Raw genomic sequence first — 19,062 nt, forward strand, 5'->3', positions numbered from 1 at the left:
AAAAATTCTATATGCTTTTACATTGCTTGTATGAAATCATACTTTTCTATATGTAAAATGTATGTTAATTCAGACTTTTGAATAACATATTGAGTAAGGTAATTGTAAATTATCAGAATAAGCATTTTTACCTTTTGCAACAACTATTCTATCTATAGAAAACGAAGATTTATCTCAATGTGGGTGTGAAATCTGTTTTTTTCTAATATAGGTTAAATATTTTAAATAAATATGAAATCATAAATTTGTATATGGACTATCATAATCATTAGCCAATATGATACTGCTATACATATCTATACCAATATATGATTGTATTAATCTTATTTTAACAGAACATGTACAGTGGTCTTATTTTTAAAAAATACAATTACATGTATTATGAAAGCACAGCGCAGTGGGAAAATGTGGTTAATTTCCATAAGCCTATGACTGGTTGATCGACAATATGGGAAAAATGGCAAAAAGAAAGTTTTCCTGGTGGTCATCAAGCTCATGATCAGTGACGTCACCAGTGACGTCACTTCGGATTGACAGGGCTTCGTTTTGTCCACCGCTCTCCTACTCAAATTTTGAAGAATGATTAATTAATGTAATTCGGTAGCTATTAATATTATTCTGGTATGATCATATCAATAACCGGTCATACTATTATCATGATATCCATCGTAATGTTCTACATCGTTAACTGCATATTAACGTGATTTCGACTTGATTAAGGTTTCCATCAATTACGAAATTATCATCAAAAACAACAAATTAAATAATTTTTATGCAGATTTTCTTCAACATTTATTACAGCATTTCAATAATAAGTGAAATATAAAAGTGAATATAATAACAAAATTTTAACAGAAGAAAGAGTTTGTGTACAGAAGAGCTTATTATAAGTTATCTTTCAGATTTGACAATCTATCGATATTTATTAAAAGTAAGATATTTATGTCGGTTATACTGTCCAATATAAGTTTATTGTTAATTCATGTACAATACTATAGCGTTATAAGATGTGCAGCGAGCTAGTACTTTAGCATAATTGTCAATAAGATATGTTACAGTAGCGTACGTAGAATAACAATTTTAGTAATGTAGGGACACATTGCATTTTACTTCCTATCATTCTGTAAAAAGAGATTGCGCAATCAAGGTAATACCTATAGTTCTAACCTAAGGCTATACTTCACACTATAATTGATTGATTATGACAAAGCAAAGCTTAATAAAGTCATCATCGCTCTTACAAATCGTTTGTTAAATTTTAAAAAAAAATAAACTTTATAATTCATCTTTTATTTTGGTTAACTTAAAAAAAAAAGAAACCGACCTTACCTAAATATAAATCAAAACTATTTTATCACGACTGTTATAGACCTTATAGTTTGAGATATACACTAAAAAATATATAAAATATATGATGCTGGAATTTGGAATATTGTTTACCATAAAGAAATTCAGTGACATTAGGTTTTATCTAGTCTCCTTCCTTTTTCAAATAAGCGTAAATGTGTTCTTAAATAAAGTGATTCTAGAAAATGTAAAATTAACATCTTCGAAATTTATGCATGTAGTTTTTTGTTCTTTTGAATATAAAATACGAAAACATGGAATAACAATTTAAACTTTTAAGTGTCATGACACAATATAAAACCATTTAATGCTATAATAATGGTAATAATTTGTACCGGGATGAATGCATTAGCTGGTAGAGTGATTCTGTAGATGCGCACACAGGCGTAGGCATTGTTTCACTGAAACCATGTCACAAGTAGTGTATGAGAATGCATCAAACCATCAACTCGACTCGTAATGTCTTGTAAGGGCTCATTAAACCCTTTTGTTCCATAAGCATTTACCGAACACATAATATTTCGAAATAAAACGACCGATTTGTGAAATATATGACTACTTACGTCATAGAGATAGCGTGCCATTTATACCAACCTATCTGGTCTACTTACTATCGATCGAACACGATCAGGGCTTCACTTAGGGTGGCTGGGGGTTTTCAAAAGGGAAACAAGAAGACATTGTATAACATACAAATCACTGCATCCCTGTATACAATGGGAAGCATTGTTCTAAAATATGTTCGCTATCCCCTTCAATAGTGGCATTCGAATGCTTTGTACTTTAGAAGAATGTGTGTAATCAGTAGTACAGTTCAATGTTAAAAATATCCTATTTGTGCAAATTCTATAACAAGTTTAACAATGCTGATGATTGATGATACTAATGATGATCATGTGAAATGTAAAAAAGGTACCTGGTACAATGTATGAAAGTTATAATGCGCAACTACATATGGATGGAAGGTAAATTGTATATTATACTGAAAAATCAATTCCACTCTTTCAAGTATGCGTGGTCTTTTTTAACTTAATTTTCACATTTTGTGAATAGCAATGAACGATTTCATTTGAATGGTCCTTTTTTGCCAATCTTTTTTTTCTTCGATAATGTTTTGAAATAAACAAGTATAAACTGTGAAGGTCCATGAAAACTATTCCTCCAAACACAAAAACAATGAACAACACTCCAACAGCACCTATACCCTTAGCGCTTGGTCGTGAGTCGTTAGCACTCTCCTTTTTGCGAATCGTGCTAGAAAGTGATGATTTGTTAACGGTTAAAAGTTTTTTTCTGGTTTCAATTCTACTTTGTAAAATAGCCATTGTCAAATTGACGCCATCATCTGTGCACGTACAAAGACATTCTCCAACAGTTGATGTATAAGCTGTAGATGACGTCACACAGTTAGTTGTTTTCGTTGATGATGCCGTCGCTGATATCTCGCAGTCAGTTTGCGATTCTGTATATGTTTCCGTTGAAAGAGACGTGGATTGGGGTTTTGTCGTGGTGACAGATTGTGGCGAAGAAAGGGATTGTGACGTCATAACTGATTGTGATGTGGGGAGTGGCTGTGACGTCATAACTGATTGTGATGTGGGAAGTCGTTGTGACGTCATAACTGATTGTGATGTTGAGAGTGATTGAGACGTCATAACTGATTGTGGTGTGGAAAGTGGTTGGGACGTCATAACTGATTGTGATGTAGAGAGTGATTGAGACATCATAACTGATTGTGATGTGGTGGTTTCTGGCGATAAAGTATGAGACTCAGCAGGCGACGCATTATTCGTTGTAATTTCAGAACTCTGATATTGGGAATTAGTTGAGCTTATTTGGTCACTGGGATCCAGTGTTGTATTTGTGTCCGTAAAGTTAACACATGGCGATGTAGGCCTACTGTCGGTATTACTGCTAACGACTGTGCCTGTTTGACCAAGTGTTGCTAAAGAATATAAAGATAACCTAGTTATAAAGCTTTAATTAATCACGTGATGAACTTTACTGACAAAGATAATCAAGAAATCAGGTGTATCCCGAGAAAGGTTCATTAATCATCCGGCTATTATGTTTTTCATTTCGCTCGATTTGACAGTCAAGCTTTGCTTATCTATCTGTGAAAGATAATTATTGTGTCATGACATATTCATCATATTATCTTGTGATCATAAACTCGTATAGCAATTTTCAACGAAATTGGATCATTTTTTCCTCATTAGCTTTGCAAAGTTTGTTGATTTATTTAATCAACATTTGATCGACATTCCATAAATGAAGACATTGCTCTAAAAAAATCCAACTAAAAGAAAACAAATCTAGGTTGAATTATTAGAGGGAAAAGAATGCTCACCTTCATAGCAAGATACTAATGGAGACGAACATGCACCTACAAGTAACAATAATGAAGATTTAGTAATGTAATGATATTGATACAAAAACATACACTAAAATTTGAGAAAGTCAAGTAAAAGTAAAATTTGACAAAGTCAAGTCGGAATGTTTTGGATTTAAAAGGAGTTTACCCTTTGACAGTCTTTCTTGAAATTATTTATTCAGTGAAAATATTTGTTACACTTTCAAATCTGTCAAACAAATTTTTAATGATAAATCCAATATTTTCAAATAACACTTTTCCTCGAAACTAGAAATCCGTTTTATTTTATTTTCTTTTTTTTTTTTTACTTTCATTGCATCTCACTTATTGCACGGTTGGCTAGAAATACCTGTACATAAATTTCCATTGACATGAACGCCGGTATTTCCCGGGAAATACTACTAATATTTTTCTAAAATGGGAAATACTGGGAATAAAACATGTTTTGATGAAAACATGTGTTCAGGCAATGGAATAAAGACAGTAGTCATAAAACACAATTCAACATTTTTAACCATTTCAGTATCAGTATAATGCATCTCAAAGTCATCACACAGATCTAGTTTGTTAATACTGTTATATTTTTGAGGGTTTAATGCATTTTGTAGATTTTTGATCATTTTAATAACAAACTAAATTTATTTTTCAGAGAGATGGATGGTCTTGGCCATCTTTAGACCACATGTAAATTTAGCTCCATAAGACAAAGTACTCTATAAAAAGATAAAGTAAAATGCTCAAAATCTAAAGCTATAATATTGGGATTTTTCTTTACTAATCAGTAGTTTATGGTCATATATATAATATGTCAGTATTTAAGGCAGATTTGATGGTTAATTTGTTGACATGTCACACGTGATGTTTAAACAAATTCACTCTTGATGGTTTTGGGATGATTATTACTTTGAGTAGAACTAATTGGCCTCTTCCAAGGTGTGTTATATACTGAGAAGTGGTGAGCCTGAGAAGTGACACATTCACACTTAACATTACGCAATTTTCTTGTCCACTCTTTATTACATAAATCAAAAAAAGCCACAATCACGTTGATTTTATCTTTATCCATTAGATTACACTCCTTATCTCTTAGATTGCACTTTTACCTTACCCAAGTTTTTAAACAAACAGCACCGTTGAATAACTGAACTGTGTTCTTATTTATAAGTAGATACGATACCATAGGTATTTACATGTGCTGAATTGTTAAATTAAAGACACTGTTTAGAGACCATACACATGGAGCTAACAAGAAGTTCCTTATTGTCTACATGATAATTAACAGTAAAAGTGGTTAAAAATAATAAATCATGTATTCTATACTTTATTTCCCAGTATTTACCAGGAAATACCAGAGTTCCTCATCGTCGATGGAAATATGAGCATTTCAGACTTTTTTTTACCAGCCTTGACGTGTTACAGAAACATATATTTCGCTTTAAAGAATAAGGACAAAGTGTATCAGTTGAGTTTTCAGGCGACACATTTCACAGTGCTCATTCTGGAGTTCTCTTTTTAAACTAGTAAGAGATTTTGCCTTCTCTCTTTAGATGGGATAAAATGCAAATCACGTGACCATATAATGACTCCAATGATTTTCATGACTTTAGAAACAAATTTTTAACATGATAACTATTCGATTTATTCAGAGACAAAATGTTAATATCATTGTAAATTACTAACTAAACTGGATTACATATGATGCACGCTCGTCAGAACTAACTGGATTACATATGATGCACGTTCGTCAGAACTAACTGGATTACATATGATGCACGTTCGTCAGAATGCAGACAGTACAAGAAAGGCCAAACAAGTGGTTACAAAGGGTCACGTGTTCACAATGATTATAAAAATGCATTCCGAATCGTATCCTTAAATACACAGACTGATCATATATGCATGTGGCATTATTTACGGTTGGTTATTTAAAATTTTGTTGAAATTGTAAAAAAAAATCATCGATTTTAAAAATACATTGATTCAAATGAATTTTAATTTATAATAATTCCAACAAGATTGCAATGGATTATACAGTGATTATTTAGATAAAAGCTTTAAGGGAAATTCAATCAGACTTTACAGCACTTTTTAAAATCATTAATTTTAGCATTTAGAAAATCTATATTAAACATTAAGTGATAATTAACGTACTTACCCGAATCAATGTTTTCGCAAATGAAGTTCTTTGTTTCACTGCAGATGTCCATCCACATATTAGTCGTGAAACTTTTGAGGTAGGCGCACTGATAGATATCAGGGGACTTGGGTTCACTTGGATGCCACTGTGTCCATGTTGTTGGGACACAGTCGGCCCATTCCAGAGATTGTCCCTGAGAATCAGTGGCATGAATACCAATCCACAAAGGTTCATTTCTGTAAGAAAGGATGATAAATCTAATCGTCATTTGCCAATATACAACGACAAAGCTAATAATGAAAATAACAATCTATATGTACCGTTAATTTTTTCATTAACCGTAGTTCATTCATTGGAAAAAGATATCTTGTCATGCAATAAAATTGTGCTACTTTTTTAACCCCCTCCCCAATTTTTGAAATAACGTACAAAACACGATTTCTAATTGTGGTATACTACAATCACTCTTCACTCAATATTGAGTGCTTAATTTCAATTTTAAAATTAGTTTTCTTTAGCAAGTTCATATGTTTTAATAATGCAATGATATTTATAAATACAATGAAAATTAGTTTTAAGAAAATTATAAGACTTTGGCGTAGATAGTCAAGAAAGTTTATCCGTGTCCCGTTGAACAGTCCCATGATTGATTGACTTACATTCCTGTTGCTGTTTTCCATGGACTACCTTTTGAAAAATCTCCCATCATATCATACATTTCACTAGAATTCACAGACACTAACAGTCCTCCATGTTGGACACAAATGCTGTATGCCTCATTCCATGTTCTCTGTTCTCCATAAAACGCCAGCTGAGACAAACACAGGCATCCTGTAAAATAATAAAGAAAAAGTCAATACCTTCAATACCTTAAATTGTTGTTGATTATCAATTAATTAATGTCCTTTCTACAGTTACTATAGTTGTTTAAAAGATTACAAATCTGACCATGTTGGTTCAAAATAACAAATAATTAGTTTTGATTTTCTTCCTGTTTTTTTTTTTGGCTCTACTTCACGATTTGATTTTTTACGTTTTCTAAAGTTGCGTGCTTATGTAATAACATCATGCCAAACTTATCGTTTCTCAATGTGTATAATTGAAAAAAAAGTGTGTATTGTGAGTGCATTCTGAAAACATATCATAAAAGGTGGAATTCTTTATCTTAATCCTCACTTGCAAAAAACAATTTATTGGAATGTTCTAAAGAATACAGCTATCAGTAGAGAAAACTGTTCATACGAATTTTTCTAAGACTGGTCAGTTTAACTTTGACTTATATTTTTGAAAATGGCCAACATTTCGGTAAATGATTATAAACTAAATTCACAACAAAAACGATTAAATCACTTACCGCTTAATAACAGAGTTATAAGAAGGATAGAATCTCTGCACAAAAATATCCTGAAATTCAGATCAAAATAAAATAGGAATTAATTGTTTTCTTAAACTTGATATGTATATTAATTATTTGAATGCTACATTTTAGGAAGAGCAACAACAAAACGTTTGAGATTAACCCTTTTCACAATAAAAGGATTAATTACTTTTGCAACATTGGTGATCCTTTAATCTAATTATCGGTGTATTTGAGTTATTGTCTTTCTCTTTTATGAAAGGGGTCTTGACTTGAGTACTGAATTCTGTTTGCTCTGTTTTCATTAAGAAATAAAGAGAGTTGCGACGTTATGAACAATTAGTTACATTATATATTACAGCTAATCAATAACTACTTGACAAAGATTTTTCTCAATTTGTATCATTACAAAATGATTTTCCATTTCAAATACTTCCTCTTCCACGACAAGACCAAAAGAAATCGAAAGTTTTGGAGGATAACAGTTTGTTTGTGTTTGTTTGAACTGAGTTTCACCACTTCTTTTTAGTTTCCGATCAAACAAACTAAACGATTCTGATTCATATTTGCTTTCCATGGAGCATGGATAAATAATTCTAGTATATTATATAGTGGAATCCAATTACGCGATGGGCCATTCAAATGTCCAAGGATTTTAATTTATTCCAACAGGGGGTAATAAAATATTATTTTGATTACTCTCTATTGGAATAAAAAATCCATGGACATTTGAATGACCAATTTCGTAATTGGATTCCACTATATATAATAATATACTGAAAATATGCATCACCAAGTATCTTCTGATTTGGAACAAAGTTAAGGGCAGAGACATACACGTACTAGTATACAGTCACATTTGATTTTTTTCAAAGGTACGTTTTCTCCGTTAGACATAAAAAAGAAGTTGAATATTGATTAACTTTTGCATATATTTTTAAGGATATTTGCAGAAATATAAAAAGATTTAAAGAGTCTGGGGTATTAAAAATATCCCAAACACTTTAAATCTGTTTTTCGATTCATTTACATACGCTTAAATACTTTCAATTAGTTCATATATCAAATGACGTTCTATTAATATACATCGAATGTGTTTTTTACTCTTTATGCCTCATAAAGACTTCTCTACTGGTATATGAAACTTAAAGAAAAGCTTGCATCTTAATATCCTTAAGGACTATATCAAAACAATCGAATTGGATTTCTAAAATTAATTTGTTTTTACCTTAAAGCAAAGTCTCTACATAAACATAAAAGGGATGTACTTTAAGGGAAATTTAAGGGAGATTCGATATCTTTCTTTTTGCACTCCAACTGGCCCCATCATTGACCGAGATAAGAATCAAATTATTCTGTAACTTTGAAAACTAGCAGTTTTCTATTATTTAATGTTCAACTGAATCTGCTGGCTATTTGTTCATCGGTACAATGGCGGGCAGGCAGAACTCTCCGACATGAGCGTTTCCATAAGCGAGCAAACACCCCCAGCAAATGTACTGAAAATAATTTCGTACCTCAGCACTTATAACAGCCAAACAATCAGTCAATAGACTTTCTTGTTCAATAATCAGGATTAATAAAGGAGGACAATCGATCGATAGATCTAATCTGATCTCTGCAAATGTTGTTACTCTTTGAGAACAAGCTCAATGACACCACACACAAAAATCAATTAAGGTGGCTGGATGATTTTTACACTTCAATCTGTTTATCTTCTTAAGATAATGAGTTCTATATAAATATAATAAGTACTTTCCTGTTTTAAATCCAAAATATTTGGGCCGTTTCTTACACTAGAATAAAGCTTATGACCAAGAATGGTTTTTCATGATTAATCATTTATAAAAAAAATTTAATGAATTTTCACACGTACTTATTTACTAGCACATACATGTACCAATAATACTGTTAATATTAATATGCAATTTAAGCATAATAAAAAGAAATCTAAAAAAAATATTGCAAAATGTGAATGATACTTTGGAAATGATTAAAAGAAAGAGACAGAAAAGAACTAGTTAAAATCAAAAAGGCATGTTATGTAAGGAAAAAACAGTACCTGTAACAATTTTGAATATCAATATTTGATTACTTGTTTCTTGCAACGTATTGAATGCGTCAATGAAGCGTTTATCTGCTCTAAGTTTTAGCGTCACGATTAAATAAACGTGAATAAATGATATTTAAATGTTTTTAGAGATTTGAATGGCGTATTTAAAAATTTATTTACGTGTATTTCAAACCTCTAGGGGTCCATTAAACATTCAGATGCCTTAAAGGCCCAGATATCATACAGAACTAATTGACGTCAATAAGTTTTCATCAAAATACTGTTTTCTTTCGTTTTTGAATTGAACTATACTTCAAGGTGACGCTTAATTTGAATATTTCATGAATCCATTTCTTTCATATCCAAGCTATCATTGTAGTTTTCATGCAGTATTCAAAGAATTTAAAACAATGCATAACAAAATATTTTTTTGTGATTATGAACTCACATTTTTTACAAAGACATTAGACACTATCTGATGTACAGCCTAGACATTTCATGTTGTTTAAATAATAATTCTGAGATGCTAAAAAAAAAAAACAAATCAAGAAGGAACAATACATCAATGACAGCCACTGTATATATAACCCATTGTTGATAATAAGTCTAAATCTTTTAATGTGATTTTTGATAATTCAACCTTTCTAGAATCGATTTGAGTAATGATGGGTTCATCAGCATGCTCTCTGTCTGTCTCATTTCGTCTCACTTCGCTCTCACACTACAAAGAACATGATGACGTGATCGCACTTGAGATAGCAAAACGTTATTATTCAGATAATTAATCGAGATTATTGTAATCGGTGTCTGTAAATAATGCATTGCATCATTTAAGGAGGTGATTAAGCTAAATTTGAGGGGAAAAAAAGTTTTGCGTAAAATCACTGTAACTTAGCAGTCGCCAACTATAAAACGATTTTTTTACCTTTAAAATTTGGTGCACTTTTGTATCTGTTTTAATGCTTTATTAACTGCTATTAGTGTTTCATATTTCGGTCAGAAAAAAAACAAACTTAAAACAAAGGCAAATAATAAATATCGGTAAAAAAAAATGTCACCATATTAACATTTACAATTTTCCGATGTAGTGTTAATTATAGAAAGTCGAATTCTTTACCTGTGTATTGATTGTCAAAAACATTTTATTTGGTATAATGATTAGAAAGAAAACTATGATGACATTCATTGATTCTGTAAATATTTTAAGCACAAAATTTTCGCAAAGTCCCAATTCTGTAAAATAGCATTGATTTTTTTTTCAGGAGTACATATATATATATATTGATTTGACATACTAAAGACTGCTGTAACTGATTTCATCAAAGACTTGTAAAATTGTAAAAGCTGTCACATCCAGTACAAGCTGTAAAGATATTGTTAGCTAGAACCAAACTCGTATTGATCAATCCAAAACGCCTGAGAGTTTGAAGTTTGAAAAAAAAAATGTTATAAAAATGAATTAAGAATTTGAACTTTGTGGAGAATGTTATGGTAAAAAAAATTTTGTACTGCTTTTGTATAATTCTTTTGATGTGAAATTATAACTTTTTTGTGTTTATGTACATGTATGTGTAACATACTTTCCTTCTATAGGTGTTTATTGAAGATCTCGTGAAAGTAGAGGGAACCGGTATCCATCTATGAGTTTACAAAATGTTCCACTCATTAAAGGGGCATGTTCACGATTTTGCTAAAATTCTATTTTTCTGTTTTTTATTACTTACAATGCCTTAGGAATGCATTTCTAATAATCAAATGAAAGTTGAGAGTCAGTTGTAAAGTTATAAGAGCAAGATACAGGGCTCTTAATTCTTGTCATGTAAGAAGATTCGTGCCCTGTTCAATATACCAGTAAAAAACCTCTTTCAAGCTGATGTTTTTATCCTTGTTTAAGTATTAATAAACAGTCCTAACGTTACACACTTTCATTTTAGGTCTGAAACTAAAAATTTTACTTCAACATTCAAAATGTGATCAAAGGCTTTGTTTACATAGCAAAGAGTTGTAATCTCTGTAATTTGCTTATAACTCAACGAATGACACTCAAATTGTGGTTGCCTATTCAAAATACCTTACTAAAGCATTGTAATTACTAAAATCGGAAAATAATTTTTGACAAAAATCGTGACCATATCCCTTTAAGATTCCCAGTAATATAACAGTTTTTATAACAAAGTCTACAAGAATAACTTGTCTGCCAAATCTTAAAAAAGTTATTTCATTGTTCATTAAAATACGTATTTAAAAAAAATAATTTTCAAAGATGTTAAGTGAATTCGAATACATCTGTATTTAGCTAATACTAAGCTCTATATCATTTGCAAGAACTTTTTCGTAAAGATCGATTCAAATAGCTAGTCTATCGGTATATTTTATTAGCTTCAAAGAGCTTTGTCAAGTTCATAATGATATTCTGTTAAATAAATTGTTAACGAAAATATTGCTGAACAAAGAAGAAACAGCTATTGAACTGTGTTAGAGATATTTTCCATCGCAAGTAAATGACCATTTCAATACGTTTCAAACACCCCTTTTTTCGATGACGAAGTTTTCAAATTTGACGCTCAAAAAGGGTCAATTAATCGTCAAAAGTAGCCAATGTTTGCTCAAATTGAAAACTAATGTGTGCTCAAAGTTTATAAATAACACCATGCTCTTTTATTAAACACGATTAAAATGAGGTTTCTTAATTAGATTCGATTATAAATGAGCTGCTCTGCAGACGATTATAATTAGTATTTTTATCTTCAAGGAAACCGGATATGGGGTTAAATACCAGAGATGATGGTATCCTGATTGGCTGTCAGTTTTAATAACTAGAGTAGGTTAAGGTGTGGTTCAAAAACTTCGTATTACGTGTATACATCATTGTAGTTTGTTGTCAGGTTTATCAAATATAGGCACTTATAGCCGCTGTATCGGACAGTATTCTGTCGTAAAATTTTGAATTTGTGCTCCAGCGGTCATTTGTTAAACCCAAACGCCCCCGTAAAAAGTCGTTTGATTACGTAACCCCTTGAAATACATTGGTCCATCATGGTTTTTCATATATGAGCATGACTATTATATAATATTTAATTTATTTACACTGCTGAATTACTATTACTCGCTGATCGGATTATGAAATATTCAAACTTTTGGGGATGAAACATATTAATTCAAAGTGAAATGGATTCATATATGTATTATATTGTATATTTTCTTTTTTTCAAGCAATGTTTGCTATTGGCAAAAAAGTTGAAGAAATAGAGAAATGCATTTAAATAATCAGTTATTCCAGCATTCAAGGGATGCGCAAAATTTAGATGGTTTTCGTTTCGATTATACAGCCATCTCTAATGAGTAGATGCATGTAGTTTTTTTAATAGTACAAAGCGCCAGAATAATTAGAGACTTTATTGTTCCTTGAACTTTTAACGTAATAACCATATTTTATATTGTATCATATATAAAATTGTATAAAGTCTTTAAAGTTTATAAATGTACGTTCAACTATATGGGTCTAACCAAAAAAACCATCAAAAATTATTAATCTTTATTAAAGTTTGAAAGTTTTTATCAAATTAAGATCTTTTAAACAAGTTTTTGTTATCAATTAGCCTAAGATTCTTGGAGAGTTAAAGAGTCATTTTAAGCTTAAACCCTTTTAACTGAAATGCTGAAGAACTCATCATTATGATAAATAAACAAAAAATAAGATTCGGAGGCTAAATAGTAAAAAAACTACCCATAACTTTTAACTTTGAAATTTTTGGTAAGATACATTGTAATTTAACTAATAAAATATAATACAGTTTTTTCTTTGCTAAATAAAATATTTTACAGCTAAACTCATACATGAAGTTTTACGGTAGATCTGATGTAAAGTTTATTGAGCATGTAGCCTCTTATAGGGATCATTATTGAACATGCATTTTTAGAAAGCCTTTTTAAATGAAAAATAAGTGTAATAAGACTTTAATTAAGACTAACTACGAATTAGATTGGTTTTTTTTTTATATCAAAGTACCTGACATATTTCACAAACTTAATATAATATTTATTCGAATGTTTTATACATGAACCTTTTTTGGCTTTCTAAATATTTTTGTTTTGTTTTTGGACTGTAGAATTAATGTCTACATGTACAAGGTATTTCTCACTATGGCCGAGTTGGCACTAGCGACAGTTGTTTATAGTATCATAATTATAACCTTTTTGTGAACCCCAAAACCTGATTTTTGCACCGCCCACAGTTTTATCGCCAATCACACCAATCACACCAAAAAGTATGAAAAAAATTATCTGTTACCGCGTTAGAGCGGGAATAAAAGCTTAAAACCTTAGCAGAGAATATTATTTCTTAGTTTTTTTTTTGTTTACTATACAGTTAACATGGTTAATCGGTAATCCACGATAACCAAATATGTCTTTTTTTTTTTTGAGACGATGAACTCGCTACTTTGTTATAACGAGTAAGCACTTCGTTAGAATAAGTTAATTCGCAAAACAGCTTTCCGGTTTTCTTAGAGGGTTTTAAAACTGTGAGAGTACATGTTATAAAAAAATAATTTAGATGATGACCTGCAATAAAATAGAATATAAAATATGTAAATACAATTAAAAGATGACATACAATCATATTTTGTCCTCTGCTAATTTTTAGCTTCTAAAATCTTTAATTTTCAATATCTCTTAGATTATGGTAAATTGAAATGAATGAATTGATCTTGAAAAGTATACTCATGCCTAATTAATCCGGATAAATGCTTATAATAGATTGCTGTTAATTTGTTTTAAACATGCATGTTTACTAATTCTGAAATGCCTTCTATATGTTATAATGACAATGAACCTAGTGCGTCATTTGTTGCTAGCCAACATGACAATGGCTTTATGAAGTAACTTATAATGTCATTTATCTACCTATACTGATGTAGTATTGGCCCGAACTGACCCCTCCTAGAAACGCTATTGGAAAATTATTAAGTGATCCTTCACTATTGATTCAAAAACAAATTCCATTTAAAAATTCCACTCAAAAATAGGTTATCTTTTTGTCTTATCGAAAATTTTGATTTTTGAGAATTACAACTTTTTACAAAACGTAATTTTTTAAAATTCAATTTTTTTTTTTTAAATAAATGAATTCAAAGGCTTTATACGGACGAAAACAGACAAATACCAAACATAATGTCACTATATCATAACTGTTATATGTATTATCGTCATATTGGTAATAACAATAAAGTATGACAGATCTTAAAATTTCACGCCCTGCTCACGGAAAGGAAGAAAAGATGGGAAACTCATATCCGTGAGGGGGTGGTGGTGTGTAAAGGCCAGAAAATTGCTTCTTTATGTTTCTGCCGACGAACAGGATGTGCAAAGTTTAAAATTTTGCGACTCGCACACGTTTGATAAACTCCCCCCCCCCCCCCCCCCGCCGCCCCCCCCCCCCCCCGCCGCCCCCCCCCCCCAAAAAAAAAATTTTGATTCAAATGCATGAGATATTTCAAAAGTATAAAATTTCATTTTACAGGTTTAAAAGGCCTTAAAAAAAGAAAATAGTAAACACGAAGAACCATTATTAAGCTTATATAAGGCAATATCAGCATCTCCGCCCAGTCTATAAAACTTATATATAAATGTATCATATGTGAACCTTTAGAAAAATTTCATGACAATTTCAATCAATCATTACAAATGCAAAAATGATTTGATTTTTTTTTTAATTGATATGCGTGTTATTACTTTAATTGTCAAGTTCATATTTTGATTTCAGAAACCTAAATTCTTGTAAATGCTAGGGCACATGCATAAAACAACAACGAAAGGTACATGCAGTAACCTTAAATAATTTTGGTTGTACTTTTGAAGTAAAAAAAAGTTCCATCCTTGTCTCAACTTTTACAGAAAAAAAAGAAATTGGCCATTTAAAAAAACTGCAAAATTTGGCATACGAATTCCATCGCATCAAAATAGACAACTGTCAATATATTATCTTACCTGTGGTAACCATCCTCCAGAAACATGCTTACAAGATTATAGGAGCATCCTTCTCTCCAGCAGGCAAATCTGAATGAGACCCACATCGACAGACATAGCCTGGGTACGTTGGGTACATTGTGAATCCATCGATCCGGTTAAGACGAGCGATCGATTTAAATGGAGATTAATCAAATGGTCCTCATTACTCAGATTTAAACAACTTTTCATAAGGTGAAAATTGATTATTTACTTTTTAAATTGTAATAATAGAAATAACATTGATTTTGATTTTTTTCCCTTCTTATACCTTTAGAAAAGAAAAAAGTGAAAACTGATAAAACCTTTAATTGGTAGGTACACTAAAAAAAAGATCAATATGTTTCAAAAGGCACTTAACAATTTACATGTCGGTTAGGGAACAACAGATTGGATTTTTTTTGAAAAGGACGACAGTAGCATCCTTTTCATATGTTAAAAATCCGCGCGATGTTGCTTTTTTCCCCCTCAAACGATTAAAAGTCAATTGCAAGGTATGTAATGTGCAACTACATTTTAAAAGATATGAACTCAGAAGTGTAAATTCATAATCTATTTTAGATATTGATATAGAAAGTGTGTCAAATAATGTAAACCCAGTAATGAAAAAAAATACCATAAATATCCATTACAATAGCTAAAGATGCGTTACCTTAAGGCCTTCCGGAAATTATTATTAATCTTAACTAGAATAGAGAATTATTGTCTGGAAAATGTCGGAAACGCTTAGAAGTTAACATTGATGAAAAATCTGATAAATCCACCCAAATTTATTCACTCTCAATCAACGTGATTAAGCAAAATAGAAATTCTACAGCAATTAAGGACGCTGTTCAGAGTTTATCCTTGTGTGATATCTAAAGAAAACCGACAGCAATACACCGGCGTAAGTGCACGCCTGCCGTCAAACCCAACTTGCCTTGTTCCAATTTGACAATACCAAAATCCATTTAGTCTTTAAATGCGAGGAATATTTTTTTTCTATTATACAAAAATTGCAATCGTTTTACTTTAAAGAATAGATGTGGTGACATATTTATTGCTATTAATGAACAATTATGGTTATTAACAGATTAGCGAGAAACCATCAACTGGTGGTACCGTTTTAAGTCACGACAGGCCAGTGCAATAAGAGAGAATTGTAGTAAAACGTCCATTCTAAAGTGCACGTGTACAAGCATATAATGGAGTTTATCCATTAAAAAGAAGTCGCGAAATAACCATATCTTTGATAGCTAAGGGTTTCCGGTGCACTACGATTATCATATTATGAAGAACGTGGTGTTTTTTGTTTTTAGAAAGTTTAACCCTTGTCAATCGAAGATGACATATATCTGATTCATTAAATTGAGAAAATTATTCACGAAAATACTTACAAGTAAACGATTTATTGACATATTTGTACAATAAAATAAAGATCTCGACAATGTGTTCATCAGTTATTGATTTATTTTTTATTTATTTATTTATTTTGGAAAATCTTTCTAGAGATCTTCAGTAATACGAATCTATACAGATTATGTTAGTATACGAGGGACATTATAGTCTTCGTGCAACGGTAAATGGGTTGCCTCTGATATATCTGTGCAGGTGTCAATAATTAATGTTCCTGCGTGTCTAGAAACGCAATCTCATGGACTAAACACAAAATGATATCGACGTTGGGGGAACTCAATTAATTAAAGATTAATAAACATTTGCCTACGAAATGTTATCAACACACATTCTTCTATTTACTCGGAAAGACAGAAATTAATTGCATATTTACGTTCTAATCGAGTTGGAAGCCCCGGAGGAGTCTTCTTTTAATTCATTTCGACATTAAATCTAATAGACAATATCATGAGATCCGTACAAGAAAGAGATAAAGAGAACTGAATTTTTAATCAAACTGTGATGCATAATGGCTGGCATCTATGGATGTTTTCCATCTCAGCAATGCAAATGACGTTTAAATATATAATAGATAGCCATTAATATAGAATCAATATGAATGCTACAAAAAACAAAAAGTGCCAACTGTGAGGGAGGCTATTAACAACACAACAACCAAACGAAGAGTATTGTGTCAAACATTTCGCAATTATATTTGTTTAATTGTAATTGTCAAACGAATTAGAAGTGCAGATCTTTTGCAGAGTATTCGGGGCAACAGAAGAAAAAAAAATGACATGTATTTTGACATTCACAAGTTTTTTCACTGAAGGACCGGTCTTATAGACCTAAATTTTATCATACAAATCTTTATTTGAAATCTTAAAGAAAAATGCGTTCTGTTTTATTTGCTTCATTGGCGATTATTGCTGAAAAATATAATCGAACCATGAATATCCGTATGAAATAACAGGGACGATTACTAGTGTGAATAAAAATATATATTTTATATAGTCATTTAAATATAAATAAGTCGAGTTTATCAACGGATTATTAAAGAATACAATATCGATCATAAAATCGATATTTATAATAGTAGAAGTACGAGTAACCTTGCAAATCAAAATACAAATATGTTTGCTTGACTATATTGGACATTCTTTTAATCAATGATACGATGTCCAGAAATTGATTGTTTGTTAACATCTAATCAAAGAGCGGTCACTGAATCTAAATTTAGAATGTATATGGTCTGTAAAACGAATCTATAACCGGGGACTATTACTTTTGTTGTGGTGAAAGTGGGTGTATAAAACGTGGACGCAATCGACCGCCACTACAAAAATTCTGCGAGAGCTTTAATTTCATGAATGATTTTCAAAATCATTGCAATTTTATTCCATTCGTATCGACAGCCTTGTTACTTAAGCGCAGCAAACGGTTAAACAATCAAAATACTGTGGTTTCATTAATATTCAAGGGCATCAATTTTCATGGATAAAGTGAAAATCAAAGTTTCAAGGATACGTAAATTCATGGCCAATAACCCTATCAATACAAAATGATAATAAAAATTGCACTTCAAGGAACATTTAATTTTGTGGATCAACTAAAAAACGAAATCCACGAAAACTGGTATCCAACGAATATTGATTAAACCACAGTACGATCTCAGTGAAATTTGAATACTTTGTTGAACGTAATCGTTATTATAATCGAAAAAAAAATTGAGTGCATGAAAATAACAAGCGCTTACCATGGTCATGTTTGTATACACAGTTTAAACATGACATAATAATCTTTTACATATAAAAAAATAGATTGCTTAGATAGTCAACCAGTGGAATATTAATTGCTAAACTGAATATAAATTGATCTTTTAGTGATATACGTTGATTTGATCCCAAAAATTTAACGGATTTTGAAAAAAAAATCGAAGTGCGTAATGTTTTTTAAAGCTCATTGTAACTATGGTCCACAGAACAATTTGAAATTTAATGCAAATTAAATACGTTCAAAAATTAAATGTGGATCACTTTGATGAAGATGTTGAAAGAAAATTGCAAGTGTGTATATATGGTCTCCATAAAAAAATTAAAATTATGGTTTGAACTCTCACTTTTTATAATGCTTGTCAGAAGGGGTTTCGTCAGAAGGACATACATCGATTGGACACTGACTTTAAATCTACAGTTTTATAATTGTAAAAAACGAAAAGAAATTATATATACAGTAAAATTGAAAACTTTGATCGTTTAAGTTTTGTATTAATCTCTAAACCTCATGAGCAGTCTTGAATCGAAGACTAGAGGGACCGACGATGCTCACAGATTTACCCAGAAAATGACCAATGTCATGACTAGTACGATATCCTTCCCAAAGTAGTTTATGTGAACAGACCAGCTTTTGGTTAA

General features: G+C 31.0%; 1 protein-coding gene across 2 annotated transcripts; it reads right to left on the reverse strand.

The window, feature by feature from the left end:
- Positions 1 to 745: 745 nt before the first annotated feature.
- On the reverse strand, positions 746 to 15,377 carry LOC128182415 (brevican core protein-like). Of its 2 annotated transcripts, none has more exons than XM_052851034.1 (6): positions 15,257 to 15,370; positions 7,213 to 7,262; positions 6,518 to 6,689; positions 5,877 to 6,094; positions 3,698 to 3,733; positions 746 to 3,292 (listed from the first exon to the last, which is right to left on the reverse strand). In XM_052851034.1, the coding sequence occupies exons 1-6, from the start codon at positions 15,340 to 15,342 to the stop codon at positions 2,352 to 2,354; spliced, it is 1,503 nt and encodes a 500-aa protein (XP_052706994.1). In that variant the 5' UTR covers positions 15,343 to 15,370; the 3' UTR covers positions 746 to 2,351. The 2 variants fall into 2 exon arrangements, with proteins under 2 accessions (XP_052706994.1, XP_052706995.1); XM_052851035.1 differs by lacking the exon at positions 746 to 3,292 and adding an exon at positions 3,327 to 3,461 and having other exon boundaries at positions 15,257 to 15,377.
- Positions 15,378 to 19,062: the final 3,685 nt, after the last annotated feature.

This window comes from Crassostrea angulata, chromosome 4 (genome assembly GCF_025612915.1).
Source record: "Crassostrea angulata isolate pt1a10 chromosome 4, ASM2561291v2, whole genome shotgun sequence".
In the NCBI taxonomy this organism is placed as follows: Eukaryota; Metazoa; Mollusca; class Bivalvia; order Ostreida; family Ostreidae; genus Magallana; species Magallana angulata.